Below are 19,711 nucleotides of genomic sequence, written 5' to 3'. Positions count from 1 at the left end.
AAACCTTAGTAGATAGAATCTAGAAAGTATTGTTTAAAGATTACTTTAACCCTCTGCAACAGCATACCCTGTTTCACTTTCATACATAATAGGAAGCCAGACCACATTAGCGATAATGAGTTATTCAAATCCATTCAAATCTGCGTTTTAGTGGTCAGTCCATGCTGATTGTGGCAAAAAAACTGAAAAAGTGGTGTAGTGGTCAGTCTGCGCCTGTTGTGTCTAAACAAATGTCCTGCAGATGTTTGGATGGTCGCAAGATCCCCTGCTGGTCGGTATTTGGACGTTGTGTCTCTGTCAAGCGGATCAAAGATATAAACCAGTTTTATTGCACAACATTGTGCAGGGAACAATCTGTGTTTACATGGCAACACGGAGATTAGCACACATATTGTTGACTAAATACAGTCTAAGTGTCAGAGTAGCAACGACTCAGTCTTCACCCTTTAGCAAGGTTAAAATTGTTTGTGGCCTGCATCCAAACAGGTTTCTTTGTTGAGCTTTGAATGAGGGACCTACTTAATGACTTGTCAAAATTTGATTGTGTCTCTTTGAAATTGTTTAGCACTGTGAGCGTCATGACACAAAGAAAGTCATTCAATCGAATTTCCCATAAAACCTTTCCTCTGTCAGCGTTGCGCTGGATATCATGCCACTGTGGCAAGAGTCAGCTACCATCTGGCAAGTCTAGCAAGCTACCCACACTGACGCTGCTGGGTAAATATGCTAGCAAGGCCAGAAATGACTGTCAAGTTTAACAGGGTGTTATTGTTTGAAGTAAAAGTGAGAGTGACAATTTAAAATTGTATTTTACAACCAAAATTTGCAGAATGGAGAATTATAAAATTTGCCTTTCTTAGTCTTACAATTAAAAAGGCCAATAATATAAACACACTAAAACAAGCATGACAGATTTATTTATAAGAGAAGTCTAATATACTTGCACTTAATGATTTGCATATAAATATTATCTCTACACATTACACTAAATACATTTACAGTGTGGGGATTTAGTGGGATAGTTCACCCCAAACTATCATTTATTCCCCCTCTTTGTTTCAAACATGTATAGATTTCTTTGTTCTGATGAACACAGAGAAAGATATTTGACTTATAGTTTTGGGGAATGATTGACTACCATAGTAGATAAAACATTATTGTATAGGCCTACATATTTTGTTTCGTTCTGTTGACCACATAAGACATTATTTTGAAGATTTTTTTCAAGCAAACAGTTCTGGGACACCCTTGACTACCATTTTAAATTTCCCTTCTAATAATGTCCCAGAAATATCCGTTGCAGACATCTTACAAATATCTTCCTTTGTGTTAATACAGGTTTGAAATAACTAGAGTGTGAGTAATTCATGACAGAATCTTCATTTTTGGGTGAACTATCACTTTAAATATTAGGGGTGTCACTAGGGATTTATATAAATATGTTTTAATTAATTAACAAATCAACGTAAATAAACTATAATTAAATTGATAATATGTGTCCATATTTGCTTTGTTTTATTTTTGTATTATAGAACATAAGCCTGGTTTATGTAAAATAATTAGTTTTTATACGTCTCAGGAAGATTTTATACGTCTCAGGTTTAGGTGGCCAGTTTATACAGGACTTCTCACACACCATACTGTTATCTTATTTTGGTCTATGTACACATACATCAGGCAAACATCCTTGGCCATTGTTCCAGGATGGCGCACACAAGTTAAAAGTTCAAGTTTGAAAAGAACACCTGAAGAACCCTGTAGCCTGTGTAGTTGTGTCTGAACAGAAGAACATGGGAATGGCTCCCTCTGTGTTATCAGTAGTGGGGTTTGGTAATGAACCTGGCCTGTTGAAAGAGATGCTGGAATGACTGCAGATTGCACAATATGTGTGTTTTATACAATTTTAGCAAGTTAGCATTTTAAACTAACAGTCCTGACTTCATATGAACAGAATGCATTAAAAAATCATAGATGAGAGACAAACAAAAAAATGAGTTCATTTTTGATGAATCCTGAAAAACGTGACCCTGTCAGTGAATATCTCATAATCTAGATATTAGGAGTATCAAAGTATGATTTGAATTTTGTTGCTTTTTACTCTTATTTTAAACCAGTATGGCCCTGTTTCAATTGCAAAACACAAAAGAAGATATTTTAAAAAACTGTTGGTAATGAACAACAGCAGTACACAAAGACAAAAATGACATTCTAACTAAGCATTTCGGTCTTGTAAAAAATATCAAAAACTTCTTAAATCAATATAAAATTACTTACAAAGAAGAGTGACATAAGATATTTAGTCTTGTTTTAGGAAAAATAATATAAGCATTAAGTAAGTTTATGGTAAAAACAAGCAAAAGGTGGGTTGAGAAAAATGACTTTTCAAGTTTATTTTTCTCACCCCATTGGCAGATTATTTTTCTTGGTTTTCACCATAAACTTTCTTAATTCTTATATTTTTCTCCTTAAATATCTAAGTTCACTCTTCTTGTCAAGAAAGTGCATCTTCATTTAAGAATGTTGAGATATTTGTAAAACAAAACAAAAACACTTTTGCAGTGCACTTATTGACTGTTGTGTCCATACAAAAGAAGTCAATGGGTACCGGCGTTGTTTGATTACCGACATTCTTCAAAATATTTTCTTCTTGTCTTGAAATGACAAGAGGGTGAGTAAATTATTACAGAATTTAAAAAAAATTGTGAACTATCCCTTCACCTTGATTTCAATCTTTGACACGGCCTCACTCGGTCAGTATGACCGAAATCAAAGTTATATTTTCAGAGAATGTCTTTAAAGTTATGCAGACTCAATTTTTTAGAACATCACATACTAAATTTGTAAAAAAAAAGTACAATGAACTACCATATCGGGTTTTCACAGGCAGGGTCACAGATGATCTGTCTGGATGTCTTTCTTGTCATTTTCATGTTTCAGCCTCCTCTTTTATTGCTCATTGCTTCTGAACAATAACCCCAGGGGAACAAAACCCAAACACAATCCCCTGTGTACATTCCATCCCTCAGAGCCTCTTCACATACTAATCAGGGGCTTCCATGTTTACTCCTCACCCACTCTTAACCTGACATGTAATCTCTTCCCCTTCGCCTGATCTTTCAGCAAGACTTTGTTTGGCCTGCTTGCATGAGGGAAGCAGTACCTCTCTCCCAGCAGGCAGTACCCCAAGAATGCAGAAAGAAGAGGAATCAGAGATCCATGGCCAGGGCAGATGTCAAGTAGCCTCAGGGGCCCGCTTCTTAACCCCAAGCTGAGGGTTTGTGGACACCGATGGGAAGCCAACAGCGTGTAATGGAGCGGCTCTCTGGGAAAACAGAGCTGTGTTTTGTCATTAGACTCCAATGAATGGGTGATAACTTCTTTAGAGAAGCTACCGAAACTCCCAGATGAGGCACTTGTACTATATAGCTTTTTAATGGGACTGTTAATGTGTCTGCATAGAAAACATGATTTGATGAAGGGTCAAGAATAAAAAAGAACAAATAAAATGTATTTTATTCCCCTTACATCTGTTTGTTAGGCCGTTTTGCAACTATGCAAAATAGTGAAAAGTGCAACAGAAATAAATGTGAGGCTAGATATCATGTTTAGTTTAATGTGAATGATATGAGCCTGTAAAACCTGTTGAATGGGTTGAATGTTGATTATTTGGCACAGATATTGATAAAATTGAAAGCAAAATATTGAAAACACTTAGATCCAAAATTTCTAGTAGACAAAATAACTATAGAACACACGCATTGTGTAAATAAGAAGTTACCTAATGACAGTACGAACTATTAAACAAACAACAAACTTTTTCACTTACAAGTTTAACTTAAAGGGATAGTTCCCCCAAAAATTGAAAATCTTTTTCTCACTCTCATGTCATTTCAAACCCATTTGACTTTCCTTCTTTCCAGAACACAAAAGAAAATGTTTTAAAGAATGTTGGTAACCAAACAATGGCACCCATTCACTTCTATTGAACTATCCCTTAAATTCAAGTCAAATCAATTTGGCACCTTCCCTGACCAATAGTCCTTTTTATCTGAGAAAAAAGAATGCGAATCGGGAAACGTTGACTTAGAAAGCACATTATGTGTTAGTTACAGAACAGAGAAAGGTTCATTCCAGACCAACAATGTTGTCGTTTTTCTGTCAACATCATTTGGCTCTTTTGCTAGTTCACTGTTAATGAGCCAAAGCAAAGATCTTTGAAAATGACTTCTCCAGTAAAATGTAATGTATTTCTCAACAAAATTTCCATAAAATTTCCCTGCTCCTTTCAGAATTTCTAATTAAGACTATGCATTGCTGGTCACAGAAGATAGTTCTGTGCCAAACACTTATTATCACAAAATATGTCCCTCAACAATAACTGTCTAATAGGCCATGTGAAAACATGTGGCGAATGTGCCTGCAAATGCCAAAAGAGAAGGATCAAGATGAAATGTTGTTATAGGCTATGCTTCACAAACATTTCAGTTTACACACATTTACATTGAACTTGGGGCAATTTGCTCATCTACTTGGAAATGTTGCGAACAAAATGCAACCCCGTCTTCAATCCAGAGGAGCTCGGGATTGTGCTTTTGTTTTGATACAATACCCCTGGATAAATATCCACGGGGCCACAATAGCTTGGCTTGGACATTAGCCTCTGAAAATGATATTCATTTGTACTCTGCATCATGTTTCAAGCACTCACAGCTTGTCACTTGGCCTGATTACTTTATGAACCTGTCATGAAAAGGGGAGGTGACATTTTCAGCATTGTTTGTTTAGGCAACACACTCTTGATATACTCAGCTGTTGTCTCCTAAGTAAAGAATACAGTGACTGTTATAAAAGAAAGATTGTTTGAAAACCCTTCACACATTTGACAGTGAGGGTTAGTGAAAGGAAAAGAGAGAAAAAACTCCCACAGGTGTTAATGATATAAACCTGCCTGACAAGGCTCCACCATGGAAACACAGGGGATGATGGTCCTGTACGTGTGTGTGTGTGTGTGTGTGTGTGACCTGAGACACGTTTAACTGCCCACATTGACTTCATCAGCTGTCATCTTGGCAAACATGGTAATTAAAAGCTGCAAATTTGACAAAAACGTCAGCGCTACACATTTCTTATTATATTACAAGTTGCCTTTCAGGAATTCACATGGCCTCTCTCGACACAAAAGCTGCTGGTACTGATCGCCCAAACACGGCCCAAAACTGAGGGTAACATATCGGCATCCTTCCCCTTTGTTCATGCACTGCTGCATGCCAATTCAAAATGAACAGCACACCATTTATTTCACAAGTCAAAATAATCCACACTGCTGTGTGTTAAGGTTCACATGCTCTTCCGCTTAAAGGGTGCTAAATGTGCAGTGTCTAGCAGCAGCCTTGGCCTGAATACTGCGTAAGTGAGGCGACAAAGTCAACAGATTGAAAGATGCGTTTGTTCTGCACCTGGGGAGGAATGAGTGGAAGCTGGAAACAGAAGGTGTGAGTTGAAACAATGACCTGATCAATCTGAGTTGTCCTCACTTACACCGGCCGGACAAATGTTTTGGGTGTAAACTGTCTAGCAATGCAAACTAACAAAAGCACGTTGTTGTTTTTTATTTCCAGTGTTTGGATCATTTCTTTGGCCTGGCTGATGTTTTCATCCGTTATTGAAATCGGACTTTATTTATTTTATCTTCTGCACCGCCGGCATCACAGAATTGTTATAATAACAACTGTATAAACATCAGACTTCTGTTTTAAGGAGATGCAAATAGTAACACAGGATAAGGTTTTCGTGAATGTTGTTATATCAGTCGATCCAATACGTAAATCATCTCTATCATCAAGCTAGATCTGATCTAGACAGATTTTAACCTAATATGTTAACTTGGACTGACATAAGAACTGGATAAACATGTTGACAGTGTTACTGACAGTTCTGCTAATGTGCTAAATTTGACACTTTGGGAATAGTGCTCATCGGTTTTGACGCCATCAGCAGATTCAATGTAAGTATCTTCTAACACAGCGCCTGACTTCATGTACCTACAAGTGAATGTATTGAAATGTTTACAGTAAATAAGAGAAGAGATATATTCATACAGGTATAAAGAACACAAAACAACCTCCCCAGGGAGAACGATGTGATTGTTTCTTTAAACGCAAGGAAAGGCCGCGCATAATGTTTTTTTAAGGTAGTAGATTTACGTTCTGCCTGAGAAAGCAGCATTTGACTAACAGAACAGCTGAAGTGAATCTTTCATGTCATGCAAGCTTCTCAGTCACTGCAACAGAGAGGTTTTTAAGAATTTGAAGCCAGAAGTCACCTCATCTGAACCAGTGAGATATACTGGAAAATTGTTTTGCTTCTTTAAGTTTTTAAGTTCAAACTGTCTTTACAAGTCATTTCAATGCACTTTGTCTTTAAATTAAATCAACCTATCAAAAATAAGTTAAAATAGCTTTGAATGAACTTATTTTGATAAATTAAACAGCAACTCAACCACATGGAAAAACTACAGACTTGTAAAGCCAATTCGACTGTATTTAGCCTAAAAACCTAAAACGGCAAAACATGATAAAATTTGTATTTTATTATAAATCTATATTTATTATTATTTTGAAGTCGTATTTATTACAACATGATTAAAACTATTTAACATGTCTGGAAATCTGACTTAATTGGTATTTACATAGGAGAATGCAATCAAATTTGAGTAAAGTAGAATTGATTTAATGGTTTTGCTTTTCTACCTTTTTGTTTCTATTTTAATTCTCTGAATAAAATTGTTCTTAGTTCTGTGACCTGCGAAGAACAATTGTCACATTTACATGCAGCCACGCGCAATTCAATGTCTGCTAAAGCTAAATGAAAAATACATTTTCTTTTGTAAAATGAGTTCTCGGTTTTTCCATTAAAGTAAAACATATAGTCACAGCAATCTCTTGGTGCAGGTGTTTCATACTTGCACATGAGGTAGAATGAATAAATGGAAAACTTTGTTCCTTAGATCAATGTAAAGTTACCATGTAAACATAATGCTCAGTGTAAACTGCTTCCGGCAGCTCTCTAACGCTCGTGTACACAAAGACTTCTTGCCATCTTTTGCTAAAATTAAAAATTGGAATTACATTATTACATCTAGTTTCAATTTAGTTACTGTACAAATGTTAGAATCAATTCTTCAGTCTAATAACACTGTCAAAGGCCTTCTACCAAAAATATGAAAATAAAATATTGATTATTGATTATTATTAGCTTTGATTCAAATTCAAACATTTTAAAGATCTCTATGAAAATATCACATTTACAAATGTTATTTTTTTTAAACATACATTTATTGTCACCTTTAAAGTAGCAAAATTAACATTTACACTTAAATACTCTACACATTATGACGTATGATAATGCATGACATGCATGTCTAAAATATGTACATTTTTAAATATACAGAAAGAAAAAACAGCATGTTTTGTTTCAATTGCTGCTTGAAGCTCATTTGCTTGCTTCCAAATTCTTGATCGCTCTCTTTTATAAATTTCCATATACGTATGTAAATAAATATACAATTGTACCAAAGTTAGAATGTATATTTGAGATTATTATTATTCAACAAGTCTTACTGGGATGTCCGATTTAAAGAAAGCGACGGTCTCTTTAATATGGCCTCCACTGAGAATGACAGAGACTCTCCTGTGGAAACTTTGCCGCTCCGTGGCTTTGCTACAAAGTCCTTTACTGCAGAGTTTTTGATTCCGACTGTTCCCTCTTTAAACTTTTTGGCTGCTTCCACCAGCAGTTCCTTACAGTACGGCCCATTCACTTCTGGATTTTTTTCATTTAATTTCTGCTGTATTAGGGAATGAAAAGAGTTTAGCTTCATGGACAGAGAGTGCTTGGCATTGTCCTTGCTCATGTTGTTGTACACATGCTCGTGGTTCCCTGTCTGTAAAGGTACATTTGAAAAAGCTTGTCCGTACGCCCTCTTAGGAGGCGAAAAGGCAGAGCGGGCACTTCCGTTCTGGCCAAGTCCTGTCTGTGCTTCCCGAGGCCCTGGCTGGTGGTCACACCGCTCTGGGGCCACTCGAGATCCCTCAACCCTGGACGATGCACCCTCTTGCTCTGGCGGGTGGCTCTCGGTGGAGGTCATCATTTTTGGGTCCCAAACTGCTCCAGGTTTCATGTTCTGGACCGCCGTGGCATTAAGGAGACACTGCTGGTATAACAAGGCATCGCTTATATTGCTGCTGCCCCGCGGCCACATCACGAAGCGTGGTGAGAGCGGGTACTGGCGATAAGTGGTGGCTACGCTCACATTAGAAGAGATGAGCTCCACGTTTGCAGTCGTCCCGCCTGAGGCAGCATACTGCAGGGAGAGGTCCAGACAGCCGGGGAGGAAGCTACAGAGATCCTTGGGATTGGGTTCAACCGTGGAAGGGGCTGAAGAGGACGAGAAGGCTGTCTTGTAGGAATTATACTCAGCAGCATGGACCATGCTGCCTGGAAGGAAGAGAGAAGCGGAGGACGACTGGCTGGACTCGAGAAGCTCCCGTTCTTTATACTCTCGCTCTAGCATGATGGTCTCCAGCTCCTTGTCAGCAAAGGCTCTTCTCTTTCTCATACGGTCACTCAGTGGAGGGGGCAGAGCAGCATTGGCACCCAGAAATGTGTCAGTCTGGACTGGACGGTATCCTGCGTGGAAAGAGAGTATATGGTCGGATACTAGAAACAACGAGACAGCAACTCACTACTTAATTAATACTGAATGACTGCGAAGGATTACTAAATAAGTTGTAAAACAAAACAACGTTTTATAACCGCGTTTGTGTCAATCCTACTGTTATTTTGTACATTAATGGCATGCACACCATTTAACAACATGTTCTTTCTGAATAAAATGCACACCTTAAATTCAACACAATATTATATTATATGACAGTAAAAGATGCTGTAATTGAGAGAGGCTTACTCCATGAAAATATCCAGAGCAGAACCAAAAGAATACATTTGAAAAGAGAACAAGTCCAAGAAAGGCTGAGAGAAGAGGAGAAAAAAGAGGTCAAATTAGTTTTAAAAGAGGAAGGAAAAGGGGGAAGAAATCTTTACGCTCCGAATAAGAAGTTAGTAAGAAGTTGTAAGACGTTTTGTAACTCACCTTCTAAAATACTTTTAGCCAGCATAGTGGATGGACGGATGTGTCTTTGATAGATAGTTCGTCTTTCCACCGGTATATGTTTTCCAGAAATCCCTTCTTGTCCTAAAATTGTAAAATGTATAATTGTATGACATGTTTCCCCAAACAGTTTTTTGTGTGTGTGTTTTGAGCTCGTACAATATTCTTAAAGGATTTGCTGTTCAGTCAGTTCTCCTGATATTTGGAAGCATTTATCATTTTTTAGTTCAACAAAATTTGATGTCAATGTCCAAATGTTTTTTTTATTCTTCATCGGCTGTCTCACCTCTGTGGCTTGTTGTCTTCGCAGTGCTACTTGTGCAGCCATGACTCGCTGTCTCTCCACCACCAGCAGGCAGTTCGCGCACTGACAGTCTCTCCATCGGCAGAATCTCTTGTGTCCCTTCAGGCAAGACACGACGCCGTGGTTCCGACACCGGGCGCACTTCGGTGTGCGGCTCAGTTTGCGCTGGTCTCCAGAAGTCAGGTTAATGCTGCTGGGTTTGTCTTCATTTTTGCTCCCCGAGTCTTCACCGGTGGATGTAAACACCTCTTGGTCGTCGCTCTCGGTCTCCAGGCCCTCTACGTCTATTTCAAACTCCGTGCCAGAATGATCCGTCATGTTGAATACGCGTCGCTGTTTGGAACAAGACATTGGCCTAATTAATGATAAACACATTTTACTTTAATCTCGTGCACATAAAAAGAAGTGAAACTGTTATTATAGCCTATATTCAACTATTCTGCAGCCTGCATACTTTGTAAAGATGCTTACCGTGGTAAAACACACTTCTTTAGCAGTAAAACTATAGTATCTTCTCCTCTTCCACAGAACTATGCTGATGAGATTAGAAAGCACTGCTCCAGAGTGAAATACGTCACTTTAATCAAAGCTCTCCATGCACATCACACATACACACTGTCATCTGTCACACTAAGATGTGATGAGCACTTCTCTGCCTTTCAACCCTGGACACCTCCTGTAAGATCCGCGCAGCAAATCTGGAAGAGCCAATGGGACAGCGCTATTCTCAAAGAGCCAATCAAGACGCAGTCTTTGGCAGCATGTCGTGATAGGCTCGATGTGAACGTCGCTGATCCATTGGCTGGAGGAGAATCGCTGTCTAAACTCTTCATTCTTAATGGGGTTAAATTACAACCAAAACATTTCTAGGAAACTATCAATTAATCACTGAAAACGGTGGGGGTTCAGCTGTTTAATACGACCGGGTTCAGCCCTTATGATGCTGTTAATAAATGTATCATTCGTTGGTAATACTCGGAGTGTTTGCTCATTTTTTTTCAGATGTGAAATTGCATTTAAGTTATGTTTTAGTACATTTTCAAATCTAAGAAAAACTTGATATGCGTTTAAGAAAAGAATGAAGAGGCCCACACATTTATTCCACTCTCCGTATTATTCCCCCTTGCATATTTGGTCAACATAATGTTGTTATTTTATTAAATGACCGGATCCTATTTGCAAGTTACGTTGTAATTTTTCGTTAATGTGCTTGCAGTGGCTAAAGTAACCACTAATTGGAAATATTCAAATTACAGTTGGTGAATGCAAAATTGGCGATGGATTTTCATTTTTATTCAAATGCGCCTAACAGCGTTGACTTACAGGTGTTTTTGGTTTGTTGGGTTTAAGACGTAAGATAATTAATGTGTAATATGTATATTCTTTTAATGTTCACAATTTATTGTGTACTTTGTAAATTACCATTAGGCATACTGTGTTGAGGGTAATGGTTTGGAATGGCAACGGGCATATTAAAATCATATCCTTAGAAAGTGTTTCTTTAAATGAATTAAGGCAATTGTATTTTTTTCGTTGACCTCTGTGCAACATTAAATAACTGTTCATTGCTATATTAAATAAAATGATAATTTAAACAAATATCGCAGCTCTCTGAGAAATGTTAACAAGACAGTATTTCTACTGTTACAACAATTACTTTTTCGTTGTCGTTGACAAATGCGCAAGCATTGGGTGATGCATTTACAGATTGTTTTCGGCTTTATAGATTGAGCGTGATATGACAGTTGACACAACAAGAGATACTTAAAACATTGACTAAGCATGCGGGAAGGCTACACAAAACACAATTCCCTTTGTCCCGATCGACCTACCATGTGTGATGTTTCTCAAAACAAAGTAAAATCAACTGACACTAAAGAATGTCTTCTGTTCATGATGAGTTAACTCTACAGACAGCGACATATGCGGGACGTGGGAGAAAAACAAACAGCAAAATTCACAGTATTTTTGCCAACATCGATATTCTGTGCAGAGCGACATGTATAATGTGCAGAAATGGTTGATTTGTCATATTTATTACTAATTATTATCGATGGCTGACGTCAAAAATACGCTGGTTGGGCAATTTTTCTCTCCTCGTCTTCGTGTAAAAACCAAACGCATTGAATTGATTGTAATAATTTAGCGATATGTTAAATATCATTCATCAACTGATACGAATCGAAAATAATATGCCTATATTTGAATATGCAAGCATAGATTAAGAACTCTTTTGACGTGATGGAATATTTTGGAGCATATACCTCATTCAGCTCATTTTAGCGACACATTTTCAAGTGGACTTCGATGGATTGTCTCTGTCTGTCTGGTTTTCCTCTTGGCCTCGCATGTGGTGAAGATATTTGCCGTGCAGGTGCAGTGCAGCTTTGTCACTCGCCCTTCTTCCCTCTTAATTTATTAGGAAGGTTACGGCCAGCAAACCCAACTGCTACCCAGGGTGCAATTTCCCCACGTGGAATGCTTTCATCTTCTTTTTTGCCTTCCTCTGAACACATTACGGTGCCAAATGGAGAAAAAGATGAGCGTCTTCATTGTTTTGAGATGGGATCTTTATGCTCTGTGTGCTTAGATGTGGAATTTATTACACAAAAAAAGAAGTCCTTGGCCTGTTGCTGTCTCAACATTATGTATGCAAATATAGACATGGACTAGTTATCATTTTATTTTATAAATTTGTGTTAACTTATATGAAAAAGAAAGCTGTATTACTCTATGACTTCAGCAGCATTCCTGTGTAGTCCACGTATATCCCAGACCGGACAAAACTGGCCAGGGGGATATTTATATTAACACCCGATGATCAGTGACAAGCCAATCCCGCCCGAACGTCTGGTTTGGTTCAGGGTGTGTCGTATGTTACACACCACCCTGTAACCCGATCGGAGTGTAGAGACAAGAGATTTGTGAGTTCAATGAATCCCTGTTATGTTAATTAGCATTTGAAGACGCTTGATGGATAGACAACACGTGCAACCTGTTGAATGCTTAACCAGTCATCATTTGTATGTCCAGTTGATGTATACGGGAACGCTGGGCCTTGTTGACTTAGAGGCACAAATTCAAATGTCAGCATTAAAAGCCTGTCTCTCGGTTAAGTCAACACATGTGTTAAATTAAACTGCAACACCTGCACATTTGGACGACCGCTGGTTTAGCATCGAAGACCTTCTTTCAACATGAATCCTAGATAGGGTTCCCTAGACAAGCAACCACACACAACTCGAAGTGTTTGCAGATTAAGTTATTAATTCCTAAAACGTTTGCGTTATTATCCACACGGGTTTGACTTTGTTATTATTGTTAGGATTGTATATTTTAATATAATGTTCACATCTCCCGGCTTACATTCTGTTTTACACGTTTGCGTAATTATACATACGATCAAAAATTCGTGATAATAGAGTTATTATAGGCCTATACATACAAATAATTAAATTCTTCTTGCTATTATTGTTATAATTCAGTACAAAATTTTGAGGGTCAATTACAGTTTTTAGCAACTACAGAATGGCAGGACTCTCAAATTACTTTTTGTAAAATCACAAGATGATAGTATGGTTATTTTTTATATTCCTGCACATCTTATACTTAACGCCTCTGCATATTTCCTTTATAAATGCTTTGTTTTTTAATTCAGAAATGCGAATGCTAAGATAAAACACATAGCTCTCTTTTTAAACGGAGTAATAACTATGATTTATTCAAAATGGTTTTGTGAATGAATTTACATTTTTTGTCATGTGAAATGTTAAATTAAACGTAGGCCTACTATCATTCAGGCTGTGAATGTAGGTTACTTTGCAAGACTGACAAGCATCTCAATGATCTCCTGACGTAGACTTACTAAATCTGCGCATCACATAGTCCTACAAGTGATTGTCAATGATTAATAAGTAACACTAGATGGCGCTGTTAGCTCATTTTCCCCATTCTTATACAGGTTGGAGCTGTAGCATTCGCCTATTCCTTCCAAAGAATTAGATTTGCGTCATACTTTGACTCGTTGAAAATGTTTCTTTCTTGTATAAAATGATTCAGTAATATTCGTAATATTATTATTCTTATAAAATGAATCCAATATACTGATAAAGTGCCTCTTACACAATTCGTTAAAGACTATACGTTATTCTTTTACATGTTCTGCATTGTTTAATGTAGTCTGATCAATTACTCCTATGTTATTTTGTTATGAATAACTGATCTAGAACCATTTGAAGCAAAGGATGACGACATGCGCCTTCTCTGTGTATACGATGAAGAACTGCTTGGGTTTGGCCTTACTGTGTTCATATATTTTGTAGGGAGTTGAACATTTCAAAAGATAACAAAAATGTTATATGAAATGTTATAGTAAAACTGAAATATGAGTATACTGTTCTTTGAATAGTATTTGACATGTGTGCTTGTGTTTCTCCATTTTTTTGCTTCCATTATATTCTTTGATATATTATTTATAAGTTCATAATTTGTCATTTATTATAAGACGCTTATTTAAATCATTTATCCACACTAACAATAACAGTTTTTAGAAGGTTTATTTGCCATACTTTTACATGCAGGACTGATGGATTAATTCTACATTAAATTGCTATTAACAGTACATTTCATGCAAAATGGAAACAGATATCGTTTTATCATTAACTATATATTAATGTATCCATACATGTTGGTCAAATAATAGTACCTTAATGACTTTTTCCAAAAACGAAGTTACTCTTACTCCACACATGATTAAGCTGGCACAAATCTGGTAGAAATACCTCAGGTAATGTACTGTACATTTTTTTCATTAGGCTCCTAGTATTACAAAGTCACTTTTGCATCATCTCGAGAACCCAGTTCAGTGCTTCTTCCGATCTCCTGACGAAACTACTGGACTGGGCAGAAGTTAAGAGGAGCTATTCAGGATCCTGGAGTCTGAGGAGTCAGATCTTTCATCGTACTCCTCATCTGCAGCGTACATGCTCTGTTTGGTGATGACAGGGCAGCTCTCCTCCTGGATGCTGATACGATGTTCCTCGGCGGGCCTGCTGGTAAGAAGTGGCGAGCTGCGTATTACTCCGGCTGAAGGGCCAGAGAATGGGGGGACATACTGAGAGCGCAGCTGATACTGTTGCTGTAATGTCATGGTATTCCACAGAGTCAAGTCGTTGTGCACGAAGGGCCCGGCTTGGCCCCGGCTTAGTGAATTCCTCAGCATGAGTGGGTACCGAGGTGGCTGGGGGAAGCCATGCTGAAGTGGCATGCTAAGAGGTCCCGGTATTCCACCCTGGGACTCAGAGGAAAAGCGCAGGGAATCTGGAACACGGAAGGCCGAACCAACAGACCACTTAGAGGAAACCGGGTAGGAGCTTAAAGGGTGCTCAAAGAGGTGCCCGTTTGAGGGAAGAACAAGAGCATCGGTGTTCTCAGACAGGATCTTTTCCGGTTTCATTGTAGAACGGCTGGAGAGGAGGATCTCGATGGCTCCGACGAGGTCCCCACCGCAACCCTTCAGGATCAGCTCCAGCACGGCAGGTTTGTGGGCAGGGAAAATCTTTTTCAGCACCTCTAGCGGCGGTCGATTGGCCTTCAGGCTGAAAGGAAGAGATACAGAGCCCGAGAGGCCTTCGATGAGGAGGCTGGGCTCTGTGGAGTATTTGGAGTTGTCAGCTTTAGACTCCGGGTCGGTGCAGGATTTAGACAGCCCAAGGCGAGACTCTTCAGGCTGGGGAGTTGGGTCTGATGTGTCAGGGGTGCAGCACAAGTTAGGTTTGGACTCTTCAGGTGAGCTGACTGGTTCTGGTTCCCTGTCACTGGTATTACCTCCATTCTCTCCACCTGACTGCTCACCAGATAAGTCATCGCTTAGTTCTGCAAGACATAAATGGACGTCATGAACATGTTTATACCATGAGGCTTTAAACTTACATTAAAATGCATGTGCTATTTCCATGGGTATTTATTAATGTCTGCTGATTCCATATGCACTTTTAAGTTTAGATTCACCATACTCGAATTCTGCAGATGGGAAGCACAACTTCTCTATTGGTCTGTCTGCGCTGCTGTGATTTATAATGGTTGACTTTATAGGATGTTAACATCTCAACACTGACTGTGTGGCACAGGAAAATGTCTTGTCGATTGTCCTTTAATACAGTTTAACATACTGATAGCCCTTAGTTTGGGATTTCATATTCAATTTAAAGTCCTCCGCATCTCAGCAGGACTCTCATTTTACACCTCTGTCCTGCCCCAAATTATTGGTTGCGGCATTGCATATTTGCATTATTAATCTGTATGTAATTGCCAGACCATTTTTATTAAAAAAAACACACCATCACAAAATACAACACAATTCTGAAATGATAATAATTATTCTAAAATCCATGATCTGACAGATAATAGATGGAGTGAGTATCGATGCAAATTTCGTTTTCGTTTGATTATTGCCACAGTATCCCTGTTTTATAATTTACAAATTTGTGTGTTTATTTATTTTTCGTACAAACACTGTAACAACAAAACGAAAAACAGTCTAAAAAAACAATTTAATTTGTGGACTGTAGTATTTGCACACGCACTGGAGTTAATGCGTTTCTGCATACTTTCACGTCTCTAAACCCCTGCAATAATGAATAGCTAATTTAGTAATTAATGACTTGATTTGTTATCTATTTATATTTATTTTCATATATTAAATGTTGTTTAAAATATTTACGTTAACGTATTTAATGTATGCTAAAACCCAAGACGTTGTTTTCTATGATGTTACACCTTTCAGTTCCTTGAAGCAGATGAATAATTTCATAACAATTATTTAAAAAAACACTGAAAACGCCTTTCCTCTAAAAAGTTGCAATGCAACGACGTTGTTTAAGTAATCTAAGAGATTACCTTGAGATGGTTTAGGAGTGACCCTATCTGCGCTCCAGCGCAAGTTTATCTCGCACGGTCGTGGATTCGCGCTCTGTTCTCCGCTTCCCACCGTGATGCCCGGCAGTGCCCTCAAAGACTCCGGGATCAGACTCTCCAAACTCTCGTTCGCCTGCTGCCGTCTCAGTGCCACCTGAGCCGCCATGACCCGCTGTCTCTCGATGATAAGAATACATTTTTCACAAGTGCAGTCCTTAAATCGGCAGTAACGCTTGTGCCCTTTCAGCCAGGAGAGCACCCCGTGGTTTCTGCAGCGGGCGCACTTGGGCGTCCTCTGGAGGGGCACTCTCGGCTGGGACACCGGGCCCCCCATGTAGAGGTAGGGTGCTCCGTAGCCATTCATTTCTCAAGTCGTTTACAGATGTGGCAGAGGCGCAAGTGCATCAGATAAGGCGTAGAGTAAGAGTGCTGTCAAGTAGGCAAGAGATCAAGCCCCTCTGATTCTCGCTACACTCGTGATGAGAGGTGTTGAGTCTTTAAGACGTGGATCCACCTTTCCCCCAGCAATAAAGAAGTGCATCAGTCCATCTGACACCTACCAATACAAACGAGTAACTATTTCTCCCATCACTGTCACGAGCAGCCCTTGAGCTACGTGCAAATCACCACCTACATTGAGCTGTTCAATAGAAAATATTTGACAGTTTAAAACATTTGATGCAATAACTAAACTTACCCTTGTGTACTTTACATAACTTAACAGATATTCTGCTTGTAACTTTGCGCAAAAACTAAAGATTATCAGAGAATTATAACAAGACACCTCCTATGTTGTATGTCAACGGACCAATAGCATTTTTTTTCCAACATAGTAGAAAGGGATTCCAGAATTAAGTGGGAATGTTGAAAAATAATTCACATAACTGCTGTGAGCTTTTCATGAAAATCCTCAAACCACTTTAGTATTTAGTTTAACCCCACGCTGTGAATCGGAATTAAACACAGGCGACAATAATATACTGGTTTGCATTTGAATAAGCTCTTAACTTATTCCCATGAAAACTGCTGAATAGAGCGACGTGCTGGAAGAGTTAATTGAGCAAATATGATACGGACTTGAACCAAATGAGATATAAAATGCATTCGATGAAAACAAATTAAACGAATTTGGGGAATGACATTGAAAAGCAACATTTAGTTTTACGCGCACATCAACATATACGTAACCCTTCAATTAAATGTATGGGATTTCAAATCTATTTGGCAAGCGATGTGGGGTGTAAATTGCAGCACACCTTTCTTCAAACGATGCACATCGCTTTTAAAGTCCAGTGAAACTCAACACCGGGCACCCTCGCGTCCCGTTTCTGTTCCTAAATGGGTTTATTCAAGCACGTAATGGGATCCCGGCAGCACAACTTTGAGAACTGGGGGCCACGGTAAACTTCACCACATGAACTCCGTTTCCAGGACTATTAAGCTTTTAATTGGAAAATGGCAGATGAAATTTCAAGGTGACAATAATGCAGCATGCGGTCAGCGCATGGTGAGGGGAATTCGCAGCAAGGGGAATGCGAGGTTTGCGCAAATGATAATCAAATTATTAGCTTCTGGCAAACACTGCAAAATACATCAAATTAATATACAGCCTCGATAAAAAAAAGGTCAACAATAAGCAAGAAAAGCAAGCATATTTTAACAAACACAAATGAAACAAGCACCAGTCATAATGTGACATAATTGGTAATATGTCAAGCAAAAATAGGAGGAACCTGTATAAATATGGAGTTCATTTTCATTAGTAGTTTGACCTGAAAGTTGATACAAAGAATAAAAAAACTATTTTATATATACCATAATACACTCACGTGAAACAGAAGAATATAATTTGTTGTTAACTAGCTACTTATAGAGCTCAAAATTAGAAGAGGAAGCAGATAATCATTCGAGATTGCGACCTTGAGTAAAAATAAAAAGTTAGAAAATATACCAACATTAAGTTTTTGCATTAAACAACGTGCAGTTATTCTTGTGTTGGTCCATATCAATAAAAGGCCCAAAAAAATCTGTCCCCCCAATATATATAAATATGTCTTTGATCAGTATACAGTTCTGTTCTGTGATTGTATTGGTAAGACTGAATGACTGAACAATTTCAATGTGCTTGTAGACTTTCAAAACTATATTCCATAATAGTAAGGCATAGACATAAGTATATTTGGATACTGGCATTAACATTCTAGCTAAGGGTTCATTACATATCAATCATAAATGTATTTAAGGAATTATGTGACCCTGGACAACAAAACAAGTCTTATGGGTCAATTTTTCGAAACTGAGATTTTTACATAATCTGAAAGCTGAATAAATAAACTATTGATGTATGAATTGTTAGAATAGGACAATATCTGGCTGAGAGTTTAAAACTCTGAATTCTGAGAGTGCAAAAAATATTTTAAACTTGTAAAAAATATTGAGAAAATTGTCTTTGAAGTTGTTATTTTTGTTGAGCCCTAAGGCTGTAACTCTATGAATTTTCACAGTTTAGTTATTGAACAAGAACTTCTGTGTTCCAGTATCTAATATTTTTAAAGTAAAATTACTTGTGACAGTAATTGCGTTGGTCCTTTGAGGTAACCTGCATCATGCTGCCTTGCTTGATATATATATTTTTTGTGTTTAATCGTTTAAAGGAATTACTCATTAACATCAAACATGTATTCCATAAGTGATTTATTCTAGAAAGAAAACAATATAAGAGTTACCATACTCATACAGTTTACACACTCAAACATATCAAATGTTACTCTACTTGTTAGCAGGTTGAAGGTTGAGTCATGACTACTCAATTGACTTATGCGTTTAAGCAATGTTACTAGCCTATTTTCTATAAAATCTGATTATAATCTAAATAGCACCTACAGTATCAAATCATTTTTATTTTTTGGGTTTCTCAGTTGTGAAGCAAATTGCTAAAAATCAATTTTTCTGTATCTTGTTCTTGATTTAAGTAAAACAACCTTTGTTATACTGATCAGTTTTATTCAGCCTCATTTATAGTGACAATATTTAGACTCAATGTTAAATCTGTAAATTGAACTGTCCATCGAGAGCCCAATAGTCTGCTCTTAAATTGTAGCCCACTGACAGGCAGCCGATAGTTTCAATGTTGTGAGTAATGATGGGACATCTGTCCAGTCAAATGTCTGGTTATTCCCTCTATAAAGGCAGATCCTCCAAGGGCACTCAAATGATGACACGGTGACAGGACTGGACCTCCCAGTCACACCCTCTCCATCTCAATGTGAACAAAGCCAGACTCTATAAACCACTCTACTGGCTTCTGATTGACTTCAATTATT

General features: G+C 38.0%; 2 protein-coding genes and 1 long non-coding RNA gene across 5 annotated transcripts in view; 1 reads left to right on the top strand and 2 right to left on the bottom strand.

Moving 5' to 3' along the window:
- LOC130418936 (uncharacterized) overlaps nucleotides 1–9,589 on the top strand; it is a 41,819-nt gene extending 32,230 nt beyond the window's left edge. The window contains exon 3 of one of the 2 annotated variants that reach the window (XR_008906448.1): nucleotides 9,480–9,589. This is a non-coding gene — a long non-coding RNA (uncharacterized LOC130418936). Of the gene's footprint in view, nucleotides 1–3,120; nucleotides 3,342–9,479 lie in introns of those variants that run through there. The other variant, XR_008906447.1, reaches the window with a different exon arrangement.
- On the bottom strand, nucleotides 7,350–10,436 carry dmrt2a (doublesex and mab-3 related transcription factor 2a). Of its 2 annotated transcripts, XM_056745148.1 has the most exons (4): nucleotides 9,945–10,436; nucleotides 9,452–9,806; nucleotides 9,152–9,250; nucleotides 7,350–8,688 (listed from the first exon to the last, which is right to left on the bottom strand). In XM_056745148.1, exons 2-4 carry the CDS (start codon nucleotides 9,789–9,791, stop codon nucleotides 7,616–7,618), a joined length of 1,512 nt encoding a protein of 503 aa, XP_056601126.1. In that variant the 5' UTR covers nucleotides 9,792–9,806; nucleotides 9,945–10,436; the 3' UTR covers nucleotides 7,350–7,615. The 2 variants fall into 2 exon arrangements, with proteins under 2 accessions (XP_056601126.1, XP_056601125.1); XM_056745147.1 differs by lacking the exon at nucleotides 9,945–10,436 and having other exon boundaries at nucleotides 9,152–9,253; nucleotides 9,456–9,685.
- A 3,737-nt stretch (nucleotides 10,437–14,173) lies between these two features.
- On the bottom strand, nucleotides 14,174–17,070 carry dmrt3a (doublesex and mab-3 related transcription factor 3a). Its single transcript, XM_056745146.1, has 2 exons — nucleotides 16,371–17,070; nucleotides 14,174–15,347 (listed from the first exon to the last, which is right to left on the bottom strand). Exons 1-2 carry the CDS (start codon nucleotides 16,750–16,752, stop codon nucleotides 14,383–14,385), a joined length of 1,347 nt encoding a protein of 448 aa, XP_056601124.1. The 5' UTR covers nucleotides 16,753–17,070; the 3' UTR covers nucleotides 14,174–14,382.
- Between the last annotated feature and the right edge of the window lie 2,641 nt (nucleotides 17,071–19,711).

Source organism: Triplophysa dalaica, chromosome 4, assembly GCF_015846415.1.
Source record: "Triplophysa dalaica isolate WHDGS20190420 chromosome 4, ASM1584641v1, whole genome shotgun sequence".
Taxonomy (NCBI): domain Eukaryota; kingdom Metazoa; phylum Chordata; class Actinopteri; order Cypriniformes; family Nemacheilidae; genus Triplophysa; species Triplophysa dalaica.
The sequence above is the reverse complement of the archived record's forward strand: the minus strand, read 5'-3'. Positions and strand labels throughout refer to the sequence as shown.

What these genes read in the sequence shown, in the direction of transcription:
- dmrt2a (XM_056745148.1), bottom strand. Translation starts at nt 9,791, where the DNA reads ATGACGGATCATTCTGGCACGGAGTTTGAAATAGACGTAGAGGGCCTG. An exon ending in ACAACAAGCCACAGAGGTGA is followed by an intron (nt 9,251 to 9,451) that starts GACAGCCGATGA and finishes CAATTTTAGGAC; the next exon opens with AAGAAGGGATTTCTGGAAAA. An exon ending in GGCTAAAAGTATTTTAGAAG is followed by an intron (nt 8,689 to 9,151) that starts GTGAGTTACAAA and finishes CTTTCCACGCAG; the next exon opens with GATACCGTCCAGTCCAGACT.
- dmrt3a (XM_056745146.1), bottom strand. Translation starts at nt 16,752, where the DNA reads ATGAATGGCTACGGAGCACCCTACCTCTACATGGGGGGCCCGGTGTCC. An exon ending in CACTCCTAAACCATCTCAAG is followed by an intron (nt 15,348 to 16,370) that starts GTAATCTCTTAG and finishes TATGTCTTGCAG; the next exon opens with AACTAAGCGATGACTTATCT.